The sequence below is a fragment of the Nelusetta ayraudi genome, unplaced genomic scaffold, assembly GCF_046127955.1.
Source record: "Nelusetta ayraudi isolate G7.1 ecotype Tasmania unplaced genomic scaffold, CSIRO-AGI_Nayr_v1 ptg000042l, whole genome shotgun sequence".
NCBI classification, from domain to species: domain Eukaryota; kingdom Metazoa; phylum Chordata; class Actinopteri; order Tetraodontiformes; family Monacanthidae; genus Nelusetta; species Nelusetta ayraudi.
The window spans coordinates 5,877,366-5,903,359 of NW_027466092.1; the positions used below are offsets into that span (position 1 = coordinate 5,877,366).

The 25,994-nt window shown below is 43.2% G+C and overlaps 2 protein-coding genes and 1 non-coding gene across 7 annotated transcripts in view; 2 read left to right on the forward strand and 1 right to left on the reverse strand.

The window, feature by feature from the left end:
• Positions 1-1,744: 1,744 nt before the first annotated feature.
• Positions 1,745-4,731, forward strand: mad2l1 (MAD2 mitotic arrest deficient-like 1 (yeast)). Its single transcript, XM_076033903.1, has 5 exons — positions 1,745-1,927; positions 2,632-2,778; positions 2,927-3,047; positions 4,033-4,136; positions 4,226-4,731. Exons 1-5 carry the CDS (start codon positions 1,864-1,866, stop codon positions 4,390-4,392), a joined length of 603 nt encoding a protein of 200 aa, XP_075890018.1. The 5' UTR covers positions 1,745-1,863; the 3' UTR covers positions 4,393-4,731.
• A 250-nt stretch (positions 4,732-4,981) lies between these two features.
• The window catches only part of pde5ab (phosphodiesterase 5A, cGMP-specific, b), a 55,162-nt gene continuing 34,149 nt past the window's right edge, over positions 4,982-25,994 (reverse strand). For 3 of the 5 annotated variants that reach the window (XM_076033901.1, XM_076033902.1, XM_076033897.1), the window contains exons 9-22: positions 21,973-22,081; positions 21,796-21,880; positions 20,101-20,276; positions 19,446-19,505; positions 17,830-17,976; positions 15,577-15,702; positions 14,273-14,367; positions 14,045-14,132; positions 11,143-11,243; positions 10,368-10,445; positions 9,985-10,048; positions 6,734-6,808; positions 6,568-6,651; positions 4,982-6,438 (exon numbers count right to left, since the gene is read on the reverse strand). In XM_076033901.1, coding sequence (XP_075890016.1) covers positions 6,319-6,438; positions 6,568-6,651; positions 6,734-6,808; positions 9,985-10,048; positions 10,368-10,445; positions 11,143-11,243; positions 14,045-14,132; positions 14,273-14,367; positions 15,577-15,702; positions 17,830-17,976; positions 19,446-19,505; positions 20,101-20,276; positions 21,796-21,880; positions 21,973-22,081 — 1,408 coding nt within the window. In that variant the 3' untranslated portion in view covers positions 4,982-6,318. The remainder of the gene's footprint in view (positions 6,439-6,567; positions 6,652-6,733; positions 6,809-9,984; positions 10,049-10,367; positions 10,446-11,142; positions 11,244-14,044; positions 14,133-14,272; positions 14,368-15,576; positions 15,703-17,829; positions 17,977-19,445; positions 19,506-20,100; positions 20,277-21,795; positions 21,881-21,972; positions 22,082-25,994) is intronic. The other 2 variants (XM_076033898.1, XM_076033899.1) reach the window with 2 other exon arrangements.
• On the forward strand, positions 20,413-20,485 carry trnaa-agc (transfer RNA alanine (anticodon AGC)). Its single transcript has one exon. It is a non-coding gene; the product is annotated as a tRNA-Ala (tRNA).

A 25,994-nucleotide genomic window follows, 5' to 3' on the forward strand; every position in this document is an offset into this window, starting at 1 on the left:
AGTTTGTTGATGTGTAAAATTATTGGCAGCATGTGAGGGAGTATATTATAGCTTAATTCAAAACAGGCAGACATGAGAAGTGTAAGCAGCACGAAAAGCATGATGTAGTGATGCCAAAATAGACAAGCTGATTTTGATTTAGTTATATCTCAGGGTTTCCACCGTTACGGAGTTAATTCCCATTACTGTATTTGTAATTGTGACCTTTCATGAGCAGAAGGTGATGCCTTAGAGAGTCCCTTCCAAGTAACTTAAGTATTCAAAGGGACATGTGCCATATACAAACGTCACAAGATTAAAAAACACAGGGTGGCAAAAAATCTTACACCAGACACAAGGTGAGAAAATTTGTTTGGCCATTTAATGCTTTTCATGCTCATCTGCTGTGAAACAATCTAGATAGAAAAGCCAATTTAAAAAAACCTGGAATGTAATTGGATTTTCATTTTCTATAACTCGACTGGCCAAACCAATTTTAAAATACCAGGTGGCAGCAGCTCAAGAAGGGTGGCTTGAGATAATTATTTCCATTTTGTAGAAGCTTATTGAAAAACTAAATTCTTGCAAGTTGGGAGCTGAGCATCTGTTGTAATGAGAAAACCCATTTTTGTTATATTGATGATGCTGAAATGCCATCCAGTTCTGGTAGAACTGCTCACACTGCACGAACAGCGTGAATTTGGCAGCATTTCTGTTGGAAGTTGCTTCTCATTTCCCCTTCAGCGGTTTTAAAGGACATGTCACAATCTGCTTTCACTACAACTAAAAGCAATCAGATTGTGAATATGAAATATTAAGACCCACTTAGAGGGCTTCTTGTTGGAGGTTAGTAAGATACATGTACAAGGTTTCAACTTGGAGAACCTACTGTCTCAGTCAACTTGTTCACGTTTTTACCATTAAAAGCAATGTTTGTCTTCACCAGTTTCATCATACTTCTGCTTGTGCAATCTTTTTTCTGTATTCCTCTGAGTTTCAGCATTTTTATTGACGAGCTGCTAGTGATTAACACTGGCATGTCTGCAGCAGGGGGTAGAGAGAATGACAGACTGTGAAACATTTTCCGTATGGTGACATCAGTTCTGTTGAGTTTCATGCAGTCGTGTCTTCCTCCAACTATTATGACACCGCAGGTCTCTCTGACACGCTGAACACACAAAGGTATACTGTACATGTGTTCCCTCCATCCAAAAGATGAGAGCCATCGCAACTTTATATTACACAGACCACTCATATACAAGACAGCGGTTTGTTATGTCAGTCGCAATGGAAACTTTGTTGAAAGACATAAACAAAACTGATTCGGGGGATGTGATTACGCAAAGCTATGTTCCCTGGGGGCCCACAAACACAACAAAAAATATATATATATAAAAAAAGCAACCAATTAGGACATGAGAAATATGTCATACATATGGCAAAAGTCAATGTATTCTGGCAACATTGTTAATGTCTGGAATACGAAACACATCATTTCAAAATGGAAAACTTTGCCATAGTTACGCTATAACTTTTGCTGCGCAAATCTCAAAGTTTGGAATAGATTCTAACGCCGGTTACTTTCTATGTGACAAGAAAGAAATTTGAGCAACAAACTTGCGCCAATACAATTTTTTAAATAGGCGCAAAAGATGTGCAGGATTTAAAAGAAGCGTTCACTGACCTCTGCTGCCGAAACGTCGCATGCGCTTTTGTTACGTCATAATTCGTGCGACCCTAAACAGTTTGCGCATGCCCAGAGGGGCGTCGCTGAAAAATTCAAACTACGAGGCGGTTATGCTCTGAAGAGTCGACCGAGGGGAAGAGGGGAAAAACACAACGAAGGATTGTAATTTGTACGGATATCGAAACAGAGGCGCGAAAATGACCACCGGGGCGCAAGGAATTACTCTGAGAGGAAGTGCCGAGCTGGTGGCTGACTTTTTCTGTAAGCATTTTTGCGCGGGTGTTTACGGTGTTCATGTTTTCCCAGCTAATCTAGCCCACTTTGAACACGCAGTCAGAGGACGCTAGCATGCTGCAGGGCCTGTGTCGATACGCTGGTACATTCAAAGATGTCGAGACAAGGATACGTTTGCGAAAAATACTTACGCTTTGCACTGGACTCGAGATTCTAACTGGGCCAACCCTTCCCCCTACACAAAAAACTTTCAGTTGTCATAAATATATATTGTTGTTTGATTTTATATAGCTCGGGTCGGGGTTCGGCTGAAGACAGCAATGGAAGCATTTTTGTTAAGCGAACCGTGTTTTGTCTTCCGGATTGGCGTATATGACAAAACTTTGAACCAGGAATCGAACAATTCACAGTGCGCCGCCAACCAAGAAAAAGTCGTACGTTGCAACGGCATGACGTTGACATGTGTGGTTTCTTCGACTTCCTGTCGGGATTATTTGCTCATTTCGTCGCTGGTTAATTGGTCGATGTTGGTCACACGATCAGGTTTAAGTCTCTGTATCAATGAAAGTGAACGCATGGCTTGCATGACATTGCAAGCAATTCTATACAATTAAACTTGATCGAGCAACTTTCGATTGAATGCACCTCGTCCTAACTTTTTACTTTGATATTATTGATGCCTCCTGGTCACGTGGCCTGACCCTTTTCCTTTGTTTCTTTTCTCACTGCAGCATTTGGCATCAACAGCATCCTTTACCAACGTGGGATCTATCCTCCAGAGACGTTCACTAGAGTCAACCACTATGACATGAGCCTGCTGGTCACTACTGACGCCACACTGAAGAAATACCTTTCAGATGTGGTTTCACAACTCAAAGGTACCCTCGGTTTAATTTTGACAAAAATACGCTGAATGATTGTGTGAGGCAAACTGTGGTCAACAGAAATGATACAGGATAGGTTTTGAGTTTCCAGGTTTTCTGCTGTTAGTGATCGTGTTGAACTTGTTTGTTCTGTGACACTCAGAGTGGCTCTATGAGTGCACGGTGAAGAAGCTGGTGTTGGTCGTCACGTGTCTGGAGACCAAGAACGTGCTGGAGCGATGGCAGTTTGACGTAGAGTGCGACAAGTCTGCCAAGGGAAGCAGGTCAGAGCCTCCACCATCTACAATGACCTTCACCCCCAAAATAATCTGACATCTTTGTGCTACTTAATCAGGAGGCATTACATCAAAATCTCAGCAGGTGGCAACCACGAACCATCTTTCAGGGTCACACTCACTCAGTTTGGGTTTCAGGGCTGTTTTTTTTTACGGTGGCCGGCAAGGGCCAAACACAATACAACTGCCTATTGTGCCTTAGTTGGCGAAAACAGCAGCAGGTATGGAAACGATGCAAATTCACAAACACAAGTCTAAACAAAGTACAAAACGAGGATCATGGTGCAAAAAAAAAAAAAAACGTGCTGCAAGACATAAAAGCATATACTTAATAATCAAATGCGCTGCAAGCAGAGAAGTGATGCAAAACACAGCAGAGGCAAACCAAGGAAACACATGCAAACGAAAAAGGAAAAAAAAAAGCGCTGCATAAATTAGTCACTACAACGGAAGTGCTCCAAACCTGCAGGGGGCACTCTTAGCAGAACAGCTCAGTGGAGAGACACAGAATCTTCACACTGTTGTTTGAAACACCATCAGTCAGCCGTCCCCGGTCTGCCAGCGTGTCTCTCCACTGAGCTGTTCTGCTAAGAGCGCCCCCGGCAGGTTTGGAGCACTTCTGTTGTTGTGACTGGTTTATGCTCATTTTTATTTTATTTTTTCATTTGCATGCGTTTCCTTGGTTTGCATTTGTTGTGTTTTGCATCACTGCGGCGGGTTTTTTGATTGCACCACAATCCTTTTTTAGACTTGTGTTTGTGAATTTGCATCGTTTCCATACCTGCAGCTGTTTTCGCTAACTGAGGCGCATTAGGCAGTTGTATTGTGTTTGACCTTTGTCGGCCACCGTCGTTTTATGCACTAGATTCACATTTTCTGTAAAAGCAATTCTAAAGTGTGACAAGTGGTCACACTTTAGTGAGTCACTCCATAGTAAACGTTGTACATCAAAGCTTTCTCTTGTGTTCCTCAGCGTCCCCAGAGAGAAGTCCATTAAGTCCATTCAGGACGAGATCCGCTCCGTCATCAGGCAACTAACGGCCACCGTGACCTTCCTGCCACTATTGGAGACGCCATGTGTGTAACCACAATTTCCTGTTCTTCACCAGTCCGTCTCAGGTTCACTTTAGCATTAATGACACAGTTTTTGCACTCTCCTCTCCCAGGTGCCTTTGACCTCCTGGTCTACACTGACAAAGACCTAGAGGTGCCTGACAAGTGGGAGGAGTCTGGGCCGCAGATGATTGATCAGTCAGAGACGGTGCGTCTGCGCTCCTTCACCACCTCCATCCATGAAGTGAAGAGCATGGTGGCGTACAAGGTGAACTCGTAGCCACTCAGCCATCCACAAAGCTGTGTATCGAGCCATCTGCGACCCGTTATAAAAAACATACTTGTCCTCCTATAACCCTTCTGTCTGACCTTCTGTCCCATCACAAGTGTGCTGGGTGTCATTAGTTGTATATCTTTTGTTTTTGATAGTCTTTTCTTTGTGTGAGACTGTTTTGTCCAGACTGATGTAAATATTTCCCCTGAACATTGATTTGAATGTTGGAGCCATTTGTCTTTCTTTTTGTCTCACTTCCCCTAAAGTTGTTTACCTGTTTTAGAACCATATGTATCTGTGTTGAGCTTTTATAAACTGGCATCAGTAAAAGTCTCCCACAAAGGATTGTCCAGCAATGTCTTTTGACCACCAGGTGGCAGTGCAACACTGGGTTCATTGTTGATGGGCTATACTCTGTGTTGAATAGCAAGTGTCAGGTCTAGCATGATTAAATGTAAATGGACTGCATATATTGTATTGGATATGTTCTTGACAAAAATCAAACAGTCTATCAGGCTGTGCACTGCAAAATACAAACTTAAACTTCTTCAATAAGTAAAAAAAAAAAAAAAAGATGTTGACAAATTGACAACAATGATTTTTTTTCTCTTTAATTGTGAGTTGGTCCTACTTTATCACAACAAGGCAGTGAAAAAAAACTGTAGACCCAATTTCCTTTGAAATCACAGGCCTAGTCTTTGGCTCTTTACATTTTAGAACAAAAAATAGCAATATAGTACAATTCCAAACACCATCTGAAAGAGTTTTTGCTAAGAAAGGTCATTCAAAAAACCGATAGGCTTGTATGAAAACTACATTTCCTGTATAGGGGACTGTGTGCTCCTGACAAACATGACCTTAAAATATAGAAACTCTAATAAATATACATTAAAATAAATATGCAATAGTTAGGACAGTGAGTGAAAAATGTTACAAAAAACAACCCTTGTGCTATGTGTGCTGTGAATGTATTGAACAAGTTCATCAGATCACTGTGACACTGGAGAGATATATTTATCTGTATTTCACTGTAATGGTGCTGATGACTGCTCCACCACTAAGTGCTGCCCTACATTTCACCACCTGTGAGAGATAGTGTACGTGAGATGTCAAGATGAAAGCCACTCTGTGCAATAATAATAAAAAAAACAAATGCTATGGTAATAAATAGCTTAGTGCCAAGTCTATCATTCTCTCCTGTGAGTGAAAGTCATGTGACAACAGGGTGGATGAGTCTCACAAAGCTTAGGGAAAAGGAACACGAGCTCTTGGATGGGAACAGTTTCACTCGCTAACAATTCGGAAAGATAGCATGAAAACGTACGTCTGGGCCATTTTCAACCAGCATCAATAAGGTCAAGAGTTTTCAATTACATGGCCAATTTTGGTCTTAGAATGCCTTTTCACGCTTTCACGGCTTCTTTTTTTTTGTGAAAATAAGGTTTTTCAAGCTTAGCTTCCAATCGTATCTTGTGGCGCTATGCATTACTGTGGCCCATCAAGTTTATATATTTCCCTGTTGAGCAAACACTCTTTAAAAAGATAACACACTAAATGAAAGGTACCTGAAATCGACTCTAAATGATAAGTGCATTTCAAATCAAAAGGCTTCGTTAGAACATGTAAGCCGGGCCATTGAAGGGCAGAGATTGGCTGTATCATAAGCAATGTCAGCCACGAATGCACAGATACTGCGGCAAATGTTGTGATCCTTGATGTGCAGCATTTGTTGCACTGCTTCTTGGCACATACTAAAACTTTGCCAGTGAGGGTACACAGCTTGATGGCATGGTTAGACCATCAAACACTACGGTTAATTTCAGAATCTTTAGTCACAAACGAAGCACGTCATTTGTCCTTTAAGGCGTCGTGCTGATTTACCGAAGCTTTGTGTTAGCGGGATCGCATGGGACGGACCCACAGAGTGCCGGATCACACTAGACCGTTGACCAGGCCTTTCTCACACTCCTCAGCCAGACGCTTCCAGTGCTGCCGGTTCTTCTGACATCCTTCTAATAATGGAGAGCAGTGCTCAGACATGCCAGCCAAGGTCTGCAACAGTGACAAAGACATTTCAATTAGCAGGGGGTACAATAAAACAAAAGTCTGTAATGCTCTAATAAACAAACCTTTTCACTTCATATTAGTGAAAATTTACATTGTTTCAGTGGATGAACTTGCCTCATATAACTGCACGCAGATGGCATCTATGAAGGACACCTGCATGCTGGGAATCTTGTCTCTCTTCTCACGATTCATCAGGTCCTAAAATGAAAAAGCAGGATTTGAAATGCTGCAAAACAAAATTATGAAGCATATATACCATGATGTGACAAGCAGTGCTCACGCTTGGCTCAATGTTCAGCTCGCTTCTTTCCTTGTCTCCCTGCTCGAAGAACTCAGTGGCTACAAGCTCCGCAATCTGCACAGGGTGAGGAGTGATGGTCAGATCATGTGACATCTTTACTCCATGGTATTTAAAAGACTATTTAACATACTGGGTGTAACACAAAGAAAAAAGAGATATCAGAGATATTTCACAATATATATTACGTTAGAATGCAACTCTCTTGAATATTCCGATTGGTCAATCACCAGTATTCAGTGGCGTTTATTTCTTGATAAATCGCTGGCTGACTGCTGCTAGTGAATCCATGCATTGCCAGCTGACACACAGGAGCAAAAATATTGTTTTTTTCTCATGTGACAGGCCCAACCTTAGACCAAACCTGAACCCTAATCCCAACCCTAACCCGAACTCCATCCCCAACCCTAACCCCAAGATAAACCCTAGCCCCAATCCTAACCTCACCCTAGCCCCAACCCCAACCCTAACCCTATCCCCAAACCTAACCCCAAGACAAACCCTAGCCCCAATCCTAAACCCAACCCTAACCCCATCCCCAACCCTAACTCCATCCCCAACCCTAACCCCAAGACAAACCCTAGCCCCAATCCCAACCCCATCGCATCCCCAACACTAACCCTAACTCCATCCCCAACCCTAACCCCAATCCTAACCCCATCCTAGCCCCAACCCTAACCTCAACCTGAGCCCCTTCTCCAAGTTTGGCATCATGAAAACTTTCTTTCACACATCCAGCAACGGTTTGTTCAAATCATAGTCATTAAAGCTGTGCAAATGGGCAAGATGTACGTCAGTCAGTTTTATATAGAACAGGGTAATTTTACATCAATCATTATTTTGTGTCATTATTTAATTATTTAGTTGTAGGCTGTGTTCTAAGTGGGATAATGTACAGTGAGTGGATGATTATTGAAAAAATAAGTCCCCACAGGAGAACGGGACCTCGATGAGCAGCAGTAGCTCACCATACATCAACCCTCTAACATATACATTACAAAATAAATGCTAAACTATGAAGGAGAATAGCATCAGTGAAAGATGGAAGGAGGATACTGACGGAGAGCAGGATCTCTGCCGGGCGAGTGGTCGTTACTTGACGATAATGCTCACCATCTGTTTACAGGGAGGTAAATGAGATCTGACTGCAGCCTCAGGCTCCAATCGCTGCCGCTCCACACGCACGTGCGCGCGTGTCGGAGCCATCTGCAGCCCTAGCGACGGCTCCGTAATCAAAGCTCAGCTCTGAGGAGCTGCAAGGGCGACTCAGCTGGAGCCGCAGCTCATTACAGAGGACTGACAAAGACGCTGAGCACGAGGCCAGCGGTGACAGACGAGGTTAAGTGACTTCGTTTTATTTACTCTCCCTCTTGTCAATCAAAAGATGAATTTTATTTTGGACTGCATGGCCTCGTCAGTTCGCTCAGTGTCAAAACAACGTCCATGGTCAGCCACTGCTTCATTTGACTCTTGGCAGCAGCAAAGAAGATCTACCACTAGATGAAGGGTAACATTTTTCTGGGAGATTATTGCACACGATCTGTCCATATTATGAAATAATAAAAGAGAATCGGGGGGTTTGGACTTTGAAAAGCTATATACATCAAAATGAGGGAGACAGGGATTTGGATTGAGGCTGAACTTAATTCAACAAAACAATGTTATCTTGTAAAATGATGATGTTTGATGGTAACAATCAGTCTTGTCTTGGCTCGCTCACTGTCATTTGAAATATTATCACTGATTGCAAAGAAAGTAGAACAAGGAAAGCAGTCTGAAAGTTTTGAGTCGAGTTGACCAAATGTGTGTCTCCCATGTTGAACTAAACCCAATGTTTCAACTTTTTAAGATAGATAAAAAAAACTACAGAAATAATATAGAAAAAGAAATATTTGAGCTTTACGGTTTTAAATTCAACTTTGTATTCAGGACAGTATCAGAAACAATTCAAACACTGTCATGAGCCAGTGTGAGGGGGGAAAAGATATAAAGCATAGGTATATAGATATATAGATAGTTAGATAGATGCCCTGTGTGCTTCAGGAGTCATTTGAGGACAGGGGACACAGCTGTTTGTTTTAATGAGCCCTCCCTTGTCAGCACAGACACGAGGACGCACACAAACACACTCATGGAGTGCGTTCCTGTCTGCACCTCTCTCCTCTGTGCCTCCTAATGAGGAGAGGACTAACGAAGGTCAGCTGGGACATGAGATGGTGGTGGTGGTGGTGCGGGGTGGCTCTGATGTAGCCGAGGAGAAGGACGACACACGTGACAAAGAAGCGAGTGTGAGAAGTAAACAGGCTGAGGATGAGAGCCGTTCGCATGAGCGCGAATGCAAAGGGCCACATCTCCATATGTTGCCTTTCCACACATTGATTAAAGGAATTTTAAAGGAAATCACTCTCCATCCCTATCTGGAGGGACTGCACCACTTCACTACAGGGTCACAAAGAGAGATAAATAACCATCCACACTCACACTCACATCTATGGACAATTTAGAGTTGCCAGTTAATCTAATGAGCATCTTTTCACCTGCTCATTAGGTGGGAAGAAGCTAAAGAAACAACTCCACGGTGAGGCCCAGAGTCTGACTCAAACCCAGAACAGTGACAGTGCTAACCAATGCATCATCAAATAGATCAACGATAGAGCGAAAGCATTGTGAAAAAGCAGCTGGTGTCATTATGTCAAACGTCATTAGTGGAACTGCCAGCAGGTGTGTAATGAGGTAGGTGTCCAGCAGAGGTGAAGCCAATAAGGGCTGGGCTTGGAACACCACACTGGCCAACGTAAAGCATGACAGTGACGATGATATACATTAGGACCGTGTGTCTGTGATCTTTTGAGAGACTGATAATGTGAGGGATCCTGAGAGCGCGAGGGGGCGGACGGAAGTGGATCACTTCCTGATAACGCAGGAGAAAGATCAAGCAGCAAAGGAGCCTCACATTTGATCAGGTTAGGACAAATCATTAACGTGATACGACTTCCTTCCACTGTACAGAAATAGTCGCGATAACCCAGTTACACTCACATGTACAGATGATGTCACCTGATACCTGAGATGTCAACAATGATGTTTCACACTCGCTACTGCCAATGTAATTCTATGCAAACTAAAGAAAAGTCCGAAAGCATTTGTTATTGAATTTTTTTTTTTTTAAACTTGCTTTTGGTCCAGTATTTTAAAAACACAGTAAGTATTCAAATGTACAAATTTAATTTTACCCTTTTTTGCACTGGCCAAGGCTTGGTGATGGCCGAGATGTCACATGAAGTCATGAGCATTGACCTGAAAGAGAGAAAAAGATATTAGCCATGATGTGCACAGTGATAAAAAACATAGTAACTCTTGGTTTAATGTCTGAAAAGAAGCAATTTATGGACATCACATGACATAAAGTCATGACATAATGAGTTCATATCAAAGATATGTTTTGTTTTTGTTTTTTAAGTAAAGTTTAAATTTTACACATTTTGTAAGCGATGAATAACAATCACAATCAGAAACCCTAGTCAGTAACATTTTGAAATGTGAACAGCTACGTATTTGAGGTGGGGACAGGCTGCACCACTTCCTGACGCGCTTGCCTTTGAGTCTGTCTGCTCACCTCAGCAAGTCTCTGTGGTGTTCGTCCTCCCAGACAAACTGGCTGTTCTTTGTCAGCTCAAAGAACTCCCCACGCCTCCTAACACACACACACACACACACACACACACACACACACACACACACACACGCACGCACACACACACACACACACACACACACACACACACACACACACACACACACACACACACACACAATTATCCATATGCTGGTACAACCCACCCACATTCTAGATTGAAAGACGTTTAAATTAAGAGTGGAAATCAGTGAGGCAGACGAGGGCAAAATGACTGAAGGTACCTGATCAGGAACAAAATTATTCAGTTAATTAAAAATAAATTAATAAAATGCATCATTGAAATACGGGCATTGCTTAATGTGCATACATTAACATAAAAAGTGAAATACTCGTGCATAATTTCCCTTTTTCTTGCACTCTTCTATTTCCAATGACAACCCATGTATGTCTTGTGCTCTAATGTATGGCTGGTAAGTGTGATGTGCATTTTTAATGATTCATTTTCAGTAAGGTATTGACATAATTTAAGGTTATACTGATTTGCCAATTTGATGTCAAGTTGAAAGTTTAAATCTAAAAAAAAATTAAACAAGTCCAGGATAGTTTAACATAGTAGTTACAGTTTTACACGAAAAAGCCCCTTTCCTTTCCTTTCCTTTCCTTTCCTTTCCTTTCCTTTCCCTGCCCCAGCCTCCCATCACTGTCTAGCCCACTCCAGGTCGATTTCCATCTGAACTTGACGTCTGGTACCTACTTCATGTACAGTGCCAGGTCGGTGGCCAGAATAGCCCTCTCAATCATCTTCAGAGTGGCCTTGTACTCGTCCAGAGAGAGGCCGCTCAGGATCTGGTTTCCCTGGAGAGCAGGACAAACAGAGGACCAGAGTTATTGTATCGACCACAGGAAGCATCGTAGCAACCAGCTCAACGTGTCTTCAGTGTGGATGAGCACGCCAGTTGACACATTATCCCTCACCCTTCCCATCTGGAGTGCCTCACAGAGTGTGTGTTTGCATTAATGCTTAGCTGCCATTTTGTGTGTGCCCGTTTGCATAAATCTGCTACGAGTGTGTTTAAGAGTTTGCTTGTCTGTCGACGGGGCCATAAACATTCAGAGCAGCGCCACTTTATTGAGCCATCAGGAAGAGAGAGAAGTTAGGTGCAAAATAGGGATGGGCGATATGTTATCGTCTGCGATATATCGTACAAAAAAAAAGAAGAAAAGAAAAGAAAATCCCCTACGGTAAGAATGTCATCTCGCGACAATAACAATAAACTCCTGTTGATGACGTATTTACGTGCGCAACGCACTTGCTGCTGGCAGCCGGTGTGGCACAATAACAAGCATGGTGGAAGGCCAGGGCTGATAGCGTAGAGCTCGTTGCTAAACGTTCTAAAGTAACTTGAAGCAGAAGTTCATCTCCATCGTTTATCCACACCGTCTTTTCAAGAGCGACCTTTTCTCTATTCTCAGTGGTGCTCATGTTGTCAGCAAGTTGCTGCTTCTTTAAACATGGCGTGTTTCAGGTGTTCTTCTTCTTCTGCCTTCAGGGAGTAAACTTTCGGCGCCCCACCGGGCCTGGCATAGGTACTACATCGTTTTCAGTCGTTTCCAGCGTATCCGTGTAAACGGGATTTTAAATACAGTTTTGTGTGCTTTTTCAAAAAAATCCAAAAAGACGGAGTTGAATTGTTTTCTATTTTTGTCCATCACTTTTATCGTTATCGCAATAAATGCCAGAAATTATCGTGATAAAAATTTTAGTCTATATCGCCCATCCCTAATGCAAAATGTGCAGAGTCTGCACAATCTATAAAAGAGCAACAGCGTTCACTAGCCCAAGACACCACTAGGCCCCTACAGGATGCACTGTTGTGAGCCAGTGCGCACCAATGATTACTGTCAAGACCATGAGGCCACTGTCTGCCTGATGAAACTTCAAAATAAAAGCCACCAAAACTACCAAAAACACAGCTCACAGAATGTTAATGACAGAAAAATCTCGATGAACACAGTAGAGTGCCAGCTGGGTTTTTTTTTTTTCTTCTTCTGTTTAACCACTAGCTGCTGTTCGCAGGTCCATGTGAATACAGGACCAGGCAGATGGTGTAAAATAGAATAATATAAGACACATAGTTCTGGATGTGAGAAGCTATTGAGAAAAATCCCTGTGAATAGGAAATATATATCTGCCCATAAAGTTCTTGAGTGAATATACTTATTATTCTCCACGTAACAATACGGTATCTCTCCGTGTCCTCGACGGTTTGTTTGGCTTATGGATTGCATTATTACATTAGGATCACATTTTTATGGCTTTATGAGCCGTTATTAAAAGAACGGGCTCCCACTGTGATTTCTGGTCTGAGCAATTAATCTGGCTCCTGCGGTCGGGAAAAAGAAATGAAATGAAATGTGGTAAACGGGAGCAGAGAACGGCGGTTGCGGGAGCCTTTTCAGATGAGATGAGAATGATCTCGAGGCTCTGGCAGCGAGCCACGCGAGGACACCGGCAGGGGAGACGCCACCTCCTGCCAACAGCTCAGCTGCTGCTGCATACGGAATCAGCCGCAGCTGCCAGAGGTTAGCGCACTTCAGCGTGTTGTGTAACTGCGATGGAGATTACAAAAGAAGGTGTGAGGAAATAACTGATTTTTTTGGTAACCCGCTCTGGCGTGACAGCTGCATGTGTCTATCACTGTAATCAGTGGGAACAGCTGTATTTTAGCTCAGACGTCAGCTGATGGTTGGCGTGACGCCCGGGATCGCATTTATTCTCAATAAAGTGAGTTATTCTCAATAAAGTGAGTGTTTATTCCCAGAAAAGGCCAAATGTGGGGAGTCGATGAGTGTGTTTTTTAGACCCAGCGATGCCAAAAATGGACAGACGAGCCAAAATAATGCAAGGAATGAAGATGAGATACATTTTTCAATACTCCTGTAGGCCTGTTTATTATTTACAAAACAGTGTTTTTATGAAGCAAAATTCAATCTCCAGAATAATTTGCAACTTTGCTCTGTCCACTGAAATTACCTCAAGGCTGCCTTGCTTTTGCTTCCACCCTCTAAACATGTAGAAGGTCCATCAAAAGTATCAGTATTAGAAGGAAGACCAAACCCAGTGTCTTCACAGAAAATAAGGATACATCCTGTTTTCTGGAAATTTCTAGACTTTCAGAGGATCACGCAAGGCTGATCCACATGAATCAATGATGAGAATTGTCCAGATTTACACCGGTGGGGGGTGGTATGGGAGGTGTGGGGGGCAGTTGCTAATTACATCCGAAAAAGACCAATAAACACACACAGCAGTGGGTTTTGCAAACCTAGTTTTTCACTATTCCCCACTGCCTGCCTGCTGTTTTTTCTGCATCAGTAGACACTCACAATGTGTGACTTACATGAAGATGATATTTAGAATCACTGTGTTGTGCATTATCATATTCTTACATTTACTCCTTTCATTTATTTTTAACTGTGTATGCTTTTAGTTCAGATTTCATATGTTTAACAGTAAAATCCACCACTGTGCTCAAACTTCATTGAGTGAAACAGAATGATGGGGTTGATAGAACGAAAGGCCTCCTACAAATGTAAAGTGTGTGTGTGTGTGTGTGTGTGTGTGTGTGTGTGTGTGTGTGTGTGTGTGCACCTACGGGGCTATTGAGGATCATGAGGCAGTGGTCGAAGTGGTGGTGCTCCATGGTGGAGTGGCAGTAGAGCTGGGCCAGTGGGTGGTCGCTCCTGGCCACACACACACACACACACACACACACACACACACACACACACACACACACATGCAGCTGAAACGTCGTACTGCCCACACATACACACACACAATTATTATAATTTCTGTGGTGATTCACGCTCTCTGGCTCTACCTCTGTATGTAGGAGTTGTTGACTCCTCGGTGGTCCAGGTCGTGGCTGAGGGTGGCGATCATCAGAGCCAGGACCTCCAGGTCGTTCAGGTTGCTCTGTCGTGGATTGAGGGGTGACAGGAGGCATTAGAGCAACAAGATGCAAGCGGTTAAGAAAGAAAAAAATAAATGAAACAAAATCAGGAAATCTGTTTTGCCGCAGTAGACGCTTGACAAAAGCCCCCCAAGAGCCGCGCAAGCGTCCGCACAGTGTGGGCGCCCAGCACGCTGCCTGGAGTGGACAGCGAGGCCGATTCTGCATATGACACGACGTTAACAGCACCATCCAAAAGCATGCCCCCAGCACGGCTCATTTAAATATTTCCAGACCGCAGGACCTCTTGTTTTGCCAATATTTTATGCATAAATGCAACAAAAAACAGTGGTCTTCATTGTGTCCATATAATTTTACCATCACTGTAAAAAACATTTTTTCAGAACATGCATAACATTTTTTTGGTTTTCTATAGCATCTGAACCAGGTTTTTGCAAGAGTTTCTTGGTTCTGGAGCTGTCAGCAGTCTGCATTGCCTCCAATAAAGTTAAAGCAGATAGCACTTCGCTTGTGCTGTGAAAAATGTCTGTAAAATACATGCATGAGCCAAAGCATGGATTAAAAATCCAGGTTTGGTTATTCAATAATATTCACAAACCATCTCATGAGCAGCTTTGTGAGGGAAGTACAGTAGTGGAAAAATGTTGTTCAGACACTGTTAAAAGTTTACACAATCTTAAAAATGGTCCTGAAATATTTTCTGAAAAACCTTCTGTGTTTATAAAAAGCCAAGCCTGCACCAGATAGACAGGTAGGCAAGTTTCCTTTATTATTGTAAAGAAAAACACAAGAAAACTAAATTCTTGCGCCCGCACTGGATGTGTGGCAAGGGGTGTTAACTTGCTGTAAACTACAATTTTGACCTGGATGTAACAAAGCAGCAAGGAGCACGTTGTCTGCGGGTGACTGAACGAAGGCAGAATTCTTAATGCACCATGGTATTTTCTCTGTGAATTATCTTGACTAACTGGGACTGACGGTTTTCTGATTGTATGAACAAATAATCTATTTATCAATGAGTCAAACTACAGATTGGCTTGCACTACACAGGGTTACAAAACAAAAACAGAACATTATAAAAATGTCTTTGAATGATCTTAAGAGAAAGAATCACAGAACCCTGAAGAAATGTATCATCTGATATTAGAATCTTTTACATACAACTCAGCGGCACTCCAATCCCACAGAAAGCAGTGATAGGCTGAACTGACCTGCAAGCGTCCTGACTTGAGCAGGGCGAACATGCTCTGAGCCGTGTTGAAGGCGTGTCTCCAGTTGTGGTACGCAACGTGCTTCCTGTAGTTCTTCTTCACGCTCAGAACCCACTGGCATAAACTCTGCAGAGGACAGCAGGAGAATGGCTGAACCAGACACCTCAGGATAGAGGCTTTCACAGACAATGTTCCTCAATGGCAAAGACAATGCATTACGATTACGTAACACGGCAGGTGTTCTCCCTGAGGCTCAGGCTGATTAATCGTGGTATTCATATAATAAGAGAGAACATAAAAAGGAATATGTTGAGTTGCATAACTGGCCCTCTGATAGTTGGAATACCAATGTCAGTGAAGCATACGTTCTGCATCCCTTCAGAAAACACTAAAAGTGAGGGATGAGATTTCAGAACAGCATAGAACCTTTGACACAATTTGACCATCTGTAAACTTCTGCATGCACATGTGATGTCATGACTCGTTCAATAAGAATTTGTATTTGACAAAGGGTCACGTGACAACTTATTGAGACATTTGCATTGTTGTTGCAGTGAAGCCACCACGGCTGTAAGATGCAGAAATGGACAACTTACATGCTCCCCTTCCATGGCCTAATATTACTGCGTTTTCCATCCATTTCTCTCTAAAGATGAATATCCCTAGCTTCTTGTGAGTAGTGAAGGGACTTTGCTCATGACTCAGGAGAAATAAAAAAACCTCACAGTTGCCTTCAGGCAACTTTTGAACGTTTGAATTCCTAGCAGGGATGGTGAAGTGTAAAAAAAAATAATAGATGGATTGTTTTTATTATATCGAATAGAAGTGGTTTGAAAGAATAAGCCAAAGGTTAACACTCTACATTTCTTCAGCCTTTCAGTCTTTGCGTTCTGCCTGGCTCCCTCAGTGTGACGTGCACTTCCTGTGTGTGCTTTTCATGCCCTGCCATCGTTAAGACAGTGACTGCTGTCGACTAACAATTGATTGAGCTGATGGCAGCCGGCCTGCTGCGCTCCAAAGTGAACACACACGCTGCTGGAAGGGCCCTGATGTTGTCCAGTGAAAGCGTCTCTTCACGAGGCCTCCGCTGGCACTCCGCAGGTCAACCGCCGGCGCACAAGGACCTCTTCACATCACCGCGAGGCGAAAACCGAGACCCGGGGAGCGGTGGGGGGCAGACCTACAGCAGTTGGGCTGGACTGCTGGGTGGTGGTGATTGGGGGGGGGGTTGGTCTGGGATGGTGCTGCGAGTGTGTGTGTGTGTGTGTGTGTGTGTGTGTGTGTGTGTGTGTGTATGTGTGTGTGTGTGTGTGGTCCGTGGGGCAAAAACACACAAACGTTATCTCTCTTGTAAATGTGTTTGCTCACCTTCCTGACTCAAACACACACACACGGGTGCACATAAACACACGCTCTACTGGTCGGACGCTGCTGATAGAGGGATGGGCTGTTTTCACGGATCAGTCAAAGAGGAAGCTGCTCCTGCACCTCCTGATTGGCCACAATTACCAACTGACAATTAAGATTGGGACTGACGGATCACGTTAGCATGTTGTGTGTGGTTTTGGCAAAATAGCAGAATTTGTTAAAGAGAGTTTAAAGGTACTGTATGTAATATTTGTCTTGATTTATGATTTTTATATTGGTAAAAACATCATGTGCTGCCCATAAATACATTAATAAAAGTGTACAATTGCAGTACAATAAAAGTAATGTGTTGTTGTTGTCCTATCTTGCAGGCCTTATTTCTCAGGAAGCCCAGTGTGGACAATCCAGCTGCCTGACAGCGCATTTCCTATTTAGAGTGACTGCTCGCATCTTCAATTAAACCAACGACGAAGATGGTAGACGAGGTATCCAGGTTTGGGTGCGCAAGCCACCGTAGCTCACTGGCAAGCTCAGGAGCGGGAGGGAAAGTGAAAGATGCTGCAATCTAAAATGTAACCACTTTATGTCGCTGTTTCTTTGTCAAAATGTCAAAATCTCATACACTAAACCTTTAAATAAAAGCGTGGAGTGGTATTTTTATGATATATGTAGCCAGCCACCAGGGGCGATTGAGGGGTTTTGACCCACTCTTGGGGGACTCTAAGGTTTTTTTTTTAGGGGTCAGCACATTATTTTTGAAAAACATATTAAAGAATCCAAGTAAAAAAAAAAGAGCATTCTGACTCTTATTACTGCTGTATAATGTCCCCGAATATAACAAGAGAGCAGTAATCAGCTGAAACCAGATGGCAGATGAGTTCCTACCGTGTACTTCATCTGGAAGTTCTGGACCAGGTTGAGGTCGACGAACATGCGGACGGTAGCCAGCGTGGTTTCGGTGTCCGACAGCTCAAAGTCGCTGAAGGTGAAGTCGAGGAGACGCAGCGACTGGGCCGACGGCACCGTGGCTACCTTCAAACACACACACGTGTTAGGCAGCGAAAGGGCCACAGCCCAAGAGACAGCGAGGTGTCGGAGGGTTGAAATCCTGCCATGCATCATCACACAGCGCCTGGCACCGGCGTCAGAAGGTCGGCTGAAACCGCCTCCAGAATAAACTCCAGCCTGGTGTCCTAGTTACCATATAAGACATCCAGTGGAGGGCACCCAGTGGGAGGCCAGTTTAATCAGGCTGCAGCACTGTTAGTTCAGCCACTGCTGTGGCAGGAGAGCAGAACGGAGCCAAAATGTTTGGGACAGTTGTGTTGGATCATTGAGATTAATTGTGGCGGCTGTGTTTTGTTGTTGTTGTGGTTGTTTTTATGCTTTTGTGCAAAACCCAGATTCGAGGGGACCAGTTTCACCTCAAATCAATGTACACGGTCCAATAATGCAGCTAAAAGCCACTGTTCAGTTTTCAAGCAGTCCTTTATAAATGTGTGCTATAAACTGCCACTGCTTTTGTGTATACATAGTACTGTGCGATGAAAGAAGCCACATTTATCGACCCGGTGAACCATTACTGAGTAATTGCTAATCTAGCCAATCAATCCAGTCTAATGATACCATGCAGAGCTTTGGATATGCATTTGCTAAGAATCATGTATTTCCTCATATCACAGTGTTTTCTGCTGTAAAAAAAAAAATCTAACAGCAGCCTGTGGCAACAGGATAAAAGAATCAGCCCTGAGGGATAAATTCAATGGAAAAATATTTAAAAAAGCATGTAGTGAATCAAAGTTAGAAACTGATACAATCCTAAATCAACAGATACTTTTGAAAAGGCCATTGTTTCCACAGTAATAGCACCACTGATCTGCTGGCTGAAACAAACAAAATATTATTTTCCTTTCAAAAGGAAAAAATCCCTGTGTGCTCTCCTTCTGCGATGTCTCCAGCAGCTGCATATGTTTTAGAAATACCTTTGCAGTTCAGTGTTTGTGCATGAAGAGAGCTTCTAAGAGACAAGGCACCGAAACTTTGCTTTCATACATTTGATGTTTCGCAACATAATACAACAACAAAATGTATTCTGAATTATATAAGCTGTCTACAAACACTTAGACACACACACACACACACACACACACACACACACACACACACACACACACACACACGTATATATATATATGTACACATTATACATTACAATATATCTATTGTTTCCTCTATTTCTTGATTGCAATTGATACTGCAATGTGTTTTTCAGATGATAGCATAATGTTTTTAAAATATTTTTTTCCAGAGGTCCTTTTTAAGATTTTCTGCAGCAATAAGCTTTTTTTCTTTTTTTTTCTTTCAAAAAACAATATTGCTTTATTGCGGATGCAGTTCAGCGCTCTTTTTTTTCAGATTTGAGTCAATCAGTAAATCATAAAAGTCTTTAGTTCATATGAGCATGACAGTGTATATTGTTAAATAAATAAATGTGAATTTACCGCGGTTACCTGGAGTTCCCGTGATTCTTCATCTGCGGCGGTGGCGTGATACGACAAGACCTGGGGAACGCAGACACGCACACGGAAACAAACAAACAAAAACAATAATTTAGCTCTCAAAATACATGCAGAAAAACAATATAGCCGCTCTAGGACAGCGTGTGGGCTTGACCAGGCAGGAGAAAATGAGAAAACCCGGGCGCAAGCTTAACGGGAGAGAGGACGCCGCGTTGGACGCCCCGCGGCGGCGGGCAGCAGCGAGCGCGTGTGCAGCGTGCATGCAGGCATGTGACTGAGAGCGGGAGAAGGAAGAGCAGCACGCAGCTGCCAGCGTGCGGCCGCACACGGCAGCGTGTGGGCTCGGCTCTAACGATGCCGCGTGGAAGTGTCAGGACGCAGCCTGAAAACTCCTGCCGCTGCGCCTCGTCGCTGTCACTCACGCACCCACGTGAGGCTCCATCAGCCACACACACACACACACACGCACACACACACACACACACACACACACACACACACACACACACACACACACACACACACGCGCTGTGTTCTTTCTCTACACTGATGCAAACCCTGGCACCCAATCATCCCAGTGCCAGATCTTCCCATGTGCCCCCCTTAAGCCCCAGACGTGTGAAGCTGTGGGTCTGACCTCTAGCGTGACTTCCTGCTTGGCCATGGCCCTCTCCACCGCCTCGTACATCTGCGTGTTCTGAATGCCGAGACCGCAGAAGATGGCGAACGCCTCCAGGAACTGCTCGTCGTTCCTGTTGAAGGCCTTCACGCTCCCCGACGCCTCGTCCATCTTGTTCACCAGCTGACACACCCCTGAATCACAGAAAAATACAAAATCATGCCTGATCAGCGCTCGGTGTGTCGGGAAAATAGTTTTTCAAATGTGAAGAGGCGTTAAATCAAGTTTTAACAAAACGTCCGTCCGTTTTTATCAGCGCGACAAGTGACAGGGGAATTAGCTCAAATGGTAGAGCGCTCGCTTAGCATGCGAGAGGTAGCGGGATCGATGCCCGCATTCTCCACACAATTCCATTCCCACCACAAAATGGCCTTTTAGTAGCCTTTATCTGATGAGTTTACATCACTGTGCTCCATGCAAATTGGGCTCTTTAACCAACTCAGTGGTCTAGTGATACAGCGTCCACCCTGAGACCGGTAGGTTGTGGGTTCGATGCCCTGTTACGTCATACCAAAGCCTGTAAAAAAAAAAATAAAAAATGGTACCCATTGCCTCCCTGCTTGGCATTCAGGGTTGGAATTGGGGGGTTAGATCAGCCAGTGATTTTCTTTTTTTTTGTCTCTGATATGCCCAGTGTGTAACCTAACCAGCTACTGGCGCCCAAAATTAGACATTAACTCCAAACTTTAATCAAGAGTGCTCACAATTTACAGATTTTCCAATCTTTATTTTTTCTCCCAGTCTTACACAATTACTGATCGGACAAATTTATAGAACCAAAAAAGAAAAAAAGCCAGAGATACTTTGTTGAAACTGTCCACAAGATGATGTTTGAGGGGAGAACCAAAAAAAGCCCTGGTAAATACTTTAATTTAGCACTGAGGCAGTTGGTTAGCCTGAAGTAAGATATTGCTTTTGTTTCCCTGCAACACATGGGGACATCTCTAATGCTAAACGAACCACTCTCCACCAATCTATTCCATTAGGTCTCATCACAACAAATTGAGCTGTTTTGATCTCCTTCACGGACACAACACTTCAAGCAAAGAGGCTCTGAGGAGATGTTCCATTTGATCGCCTGGAGACATTTGTGGTTATTAGTCATGTTCGTGGCCAATAATGAAGATGCTCAAGTCTAATTATGCTGATGATAATCACTGAGACGGATGGAGGGGCAGCGCTATTCATGGTGGGGTCATAAATGGTGGTAACGCTATGCCAGCTTAATGCGTTGTTGAGCCGACAACCGCAGACGTTTTTGCAACTCTTTAGCCCTCAGAGAACGTCTGGAAAACCACAGAGAAGGTTTAAGTACCGCGCCATTAATATTCATACATATTATTGAGTGGCTTGGCAGTGAAATTGAGTTGCCAGGTGGAGTGTTTAGCAAAACCATTACATTTTTAATCCACGTATCTGCCTAAAAAATGGCCCAAAGAAATTATTTAGAAAGGGGAGTCCCTTAAAAAAACAAACCAAACCAAAACAAACAACACTGCAGATGCAGCGGCCATCACTTTCAGTTGTACATTTTAAGACCCAGCTGCCTTGCACGGTAAATCAACCACTACTTGCTGGTCATATCTGGGCCATGACCTGATATCAAGTTGTTTTTACCGGTTCATCAGAAAGTAAAAAGGGAGGCCATGGTACCTATGACTTTGTCCTTTTTGGCGTTCCTGATGGGAGTGCAGAGCAAACTCTTGATCTGGTTGCTGGTGTGGTCTGGATTCTCACCCTGTCAAAGAAACATTGTGGGGACACAACTGTGAGATTTAGACAACGGAACTGAGGAAGGAACTTGAAGGAGAGCGATGACGTCACGCCAACCGTCCAGGGGAAGCGCTGGTCCTTGGTGACGTCCGCAATGTTGAGGGACTGCATGGTGTTTTTGACGTACTGGGCGTACATGTAGTTAATCTGACTGACGTCGCAGTCCCTGCGGAGAGATGAACGGCATCACCATCAATGGTGCACAGTGAAATGAAACACTTGGATGAACCTCTTAAGCCTGCTACAAGCATTTTCTGTTCACTGTTTGATGTCGGAGAGACGCCCTCGGGAATCCAGCTCTATTCAAGCACTGTGCATGCATAAGCAGTCCGGAATATCTTAATTTCGCGCAATTACACTGCCATGAAAGCAGGTGGACTGTCTTTGCGAAAACAAAGATTTAATTTATCATCAGGTGGACAGCAGGATCTGTAGTGGAACCATGAATGGAAGAGGAACTCGTCTGAATGGTCACCGCAGGAGGTGTCACAGTGTCAATTTATTCAGTCTAGGATTAGTTGGAACCGAATTTGCGTGTTAGTGATAGTTGGGGAAAGGCAGCAGGCCCTTTAAATTTTACAGTCATTTAGGGAAAAATGATTTGTTGAAAGTTTAGAAAAAAATATTTTCTAGCAACCTTGTCATTTAGGACAATCCCAGCAATTCATTTTTGATGCTCTGATGATTTTCTTTGCAAGCGTGGACAGTGTACAAGTGTTCTTCCTGTTTTCGATCTTAGCACATGCTGTACAAAGGATTTTTTGACCTTTTTAATAGTCTGAGAAAATTTCTTGTAGTTTTACACCTTACACTTGTGAGACACATTGAAGGTTTTCAACAATATAAGAAAAAGAAAATCATTTCGTTGGAAAGTGTCTCAAGAGTATAAAGGGGAATGATGTTCTTACAATATAGCATTTTAAAGACGTTAGTGAGGTTATTGGACTATTATATTAGAATGTATGTGTGAAATCATCAGGGAGGGAATGAAGTGTGCTGCTGAATGATGGAAACACACAACGATGTGTTTCGAATGACAGAAACACTTCACTCTTCATTCCTCTGGTGACTTAAAGAGAGAAGGAAGCTAAGGATGCCAATGAAGCGGAGTTCAAGTGCCATTATCATCTGTGCTGAGCCCCACTGTGACTTCACCAAATAAAAGCAATGTTGCACTCATCTTTGCAAATGTAATGTTTCTTTTTTCCCCCCACATTTTTGAAGCACTTGCAGAAGCAGTAGATCTGAAACAAGCCCCAACACTGTAGTTAGGCAAAGGTTTGTGTTCCTTTGTGTTTTGCTCGTTTCCAAGATCATATCAAGGACAGTTTATTTTAGATGCCTTTCAGGCTCAAGGCTAATTACAACAATATGTTCAACCGTAAATAGCCTCCCCATCCCCACCCCTCCACCTAAAAAATGTGAATCAGCACCGTTTGTCAACCTGAGAGACATCAAATGCCATTCCTGCAGGGTTGAATCAACATGAGTTCGACTTCCTGCCAAAAACAGACTTCCTTGTTGCTAAAAATGCCACAGCTCGGAATAAGTGTCACTATAAAAAGCCTCCCAGTTCCCTAATGGTCAAAGTTAACATGCTACAGAGCCTGGAGGCCCTTGCCATTATTCTTATTTATTTCATTCAACACACACATGCAGAGGCTTCGATTAACAGATGCATAACACGAGGAGGAAGAGCTGCGAGTTTGGGCTGTGAGAAAAGACACGGCGTGGAGGAGCTGACAAGACCAGAGATCTGGTTTGTGTCGTCCCTGACGACGCTGGGATCTGCCTTTTTCCACCCACTTTATTTCCTTAATTCTTCCGGTAGCTATAAGCCGACATTCTGAGGTTTTATTTTGTACAAAAGAGATTTGATTCAACTTGGCAACCATTATTGAATGACCAAAACCTAGTTCAGGTTCTTAAATTCCTTTTTGGACATAGCGTCAGTTAATGCCAAGACACCTACAAAAGAGGGCTGCGCGCACGCACACACACACGCACGCACGCACGCACGCACGCACACACACACACACACACACACACACACACACACACACACACACACACACACACACAGTCCAATTGTGTTACTTAGACTGAGATTAAGATTGAATTTTAGATGCTGCATAGCAACCAGGGGAGGCCAGGCCACCCTGGAGACCAGAGAGAGAAGGCAGAGGGCAGCCTTTTCTGTCTCAATGCGTCTTAAATCAGATTACAGCTTATTCACTCCTTCTGGGCTGCAGCTAGAGTCAATGTCGGTGCAGCTACGCTCTTGTTTTTCTGCATGTCTTTATTGCGACCCTGAACCTTCAATGACGCGGGCTTAATTCTTTATTGAACAAAACACAAGCGGTGGCATATTGTTGTGTTAGTTCGCTGCAGTACACATGAAGCCGACACATTTGGTTTTAAATGCCCAAATGACAGCATGATTGCGCGACGAGTGAGCGTATGACAGAGTGAACCTATTTACAGTGCGTGCACGCCACTGCTTTGACTTCCGCTTTGAAAGGTTTTGTTGAGGTAGCTTGAACAATTTGTTAGAAATTAGCTGCTTCTTTGTTTCTGTCAAACACAAGGCTTTTCGACGAGGCCTTGGTTTTGTTCCACTGGCTATTCCAACTCCTTCTTCAAATGTCCTACGGAGGCCGTTTCTAATAACATCACTGCAATGCAAAGCAGAAGGTTTGACAGAAGTCGTTTCAGGTACTCCATCTGGGACTATAACCCGACAGGTTCCCCGCAATACAAAGTGATCTATGATGTTCACATTTACAGTTTATTGCATAAGGAAAGGAAGGGCCATGGGAGTGAAGGGAGTGAAGGGAGAGAGGAAGTGGGCAGTGGGCTGTCAACTGTACTTTGAACAAGTGCGACTGTCACAGTTCTGTCACGGAAAATTACAATAGTGGAACACAGCCCCCACATTTTGTCAACTGGGAGAGATCAGGCTTCCGACACCCTGTCAGCGACCTACATTTCCTGGATTGGAAGCAATAGGGTTGATTTGTGACAGCCTTTGCACAAGACAGGGAGAAAGCAGCAGAAAGAGCGAACTCGTTGGGGATCGGTGATTATTCAATGTGTCGTAGACAGGGGTGATATAAATATAACAATGTGGGATCAGGATGCAGTTGGCACCACTTGCTTATCTTCAAAGTCGACACCAACCGTTGAGATGGAACAAAGACACCTGGTTGGCGTTGCCACTGTTAAATATCAGACACTCTACCCTCCCAAAGGGATGATACCCAGAGCTGTGACTTAAAGCACTTATCTTCTGAGTAATAAAGCAATCAAATGAGGGAATGACGGATTGTTGAGATTTCTGGGGGGGGTTTATTGACAATATATTTCCAGTCGTATCATTGGTACCACAGTGGCCTCGAGGTTGAGCGCCTTGTGAATCCAAGTTAAACTAAAAACACAACCCAAATGAGCTTTTCTTGAGTGTCCTCCTTGTGCCGGTCCCCAAGCCCGGATAAATGTCAGGGGCGTGTCAGGAAGGGCATCCCATGTAAAAACTCCTTCCAAACTAAACATGCCAAGCTGCTGTAGTGCGCCCTGAAGGGAACAGTCCAAGGAAGGATTTAGTTCGTCAGTCATATTATTGCTTCAAAAGAAAAAAAGAAAAAAAAATGTATATATATATATATATATATATATATATATATATATATATATATATATATATATTTCTCTCTCTCTCTCTCTCTCTATATATATATATATATATATATATATATATATATATATATATATATATATATACATATACATACATATATATGCTGTGCGCTGAGCTTAATAAGGGGCCTTTCAGAAACACAACTGCTGCCAATACTTGCAGCCTGAGAAATTCATGAGCTGACTTCTCCTGCAGCTGGTCACATTTTCAGATAACGCTGTGACAAGCAATTAGGAGTTCACTCTCATTTTCACCCCCGCACAACCTTTGCAACATGGTGGACTTTTTTCTTCATAACTTCGAGGAAAGGGATTGCCTCAAATAAATCTCACCTCCCTGCAAGTCAGCTTTTCTACATCAAAAAGTAATTTAAAAGGCAAAA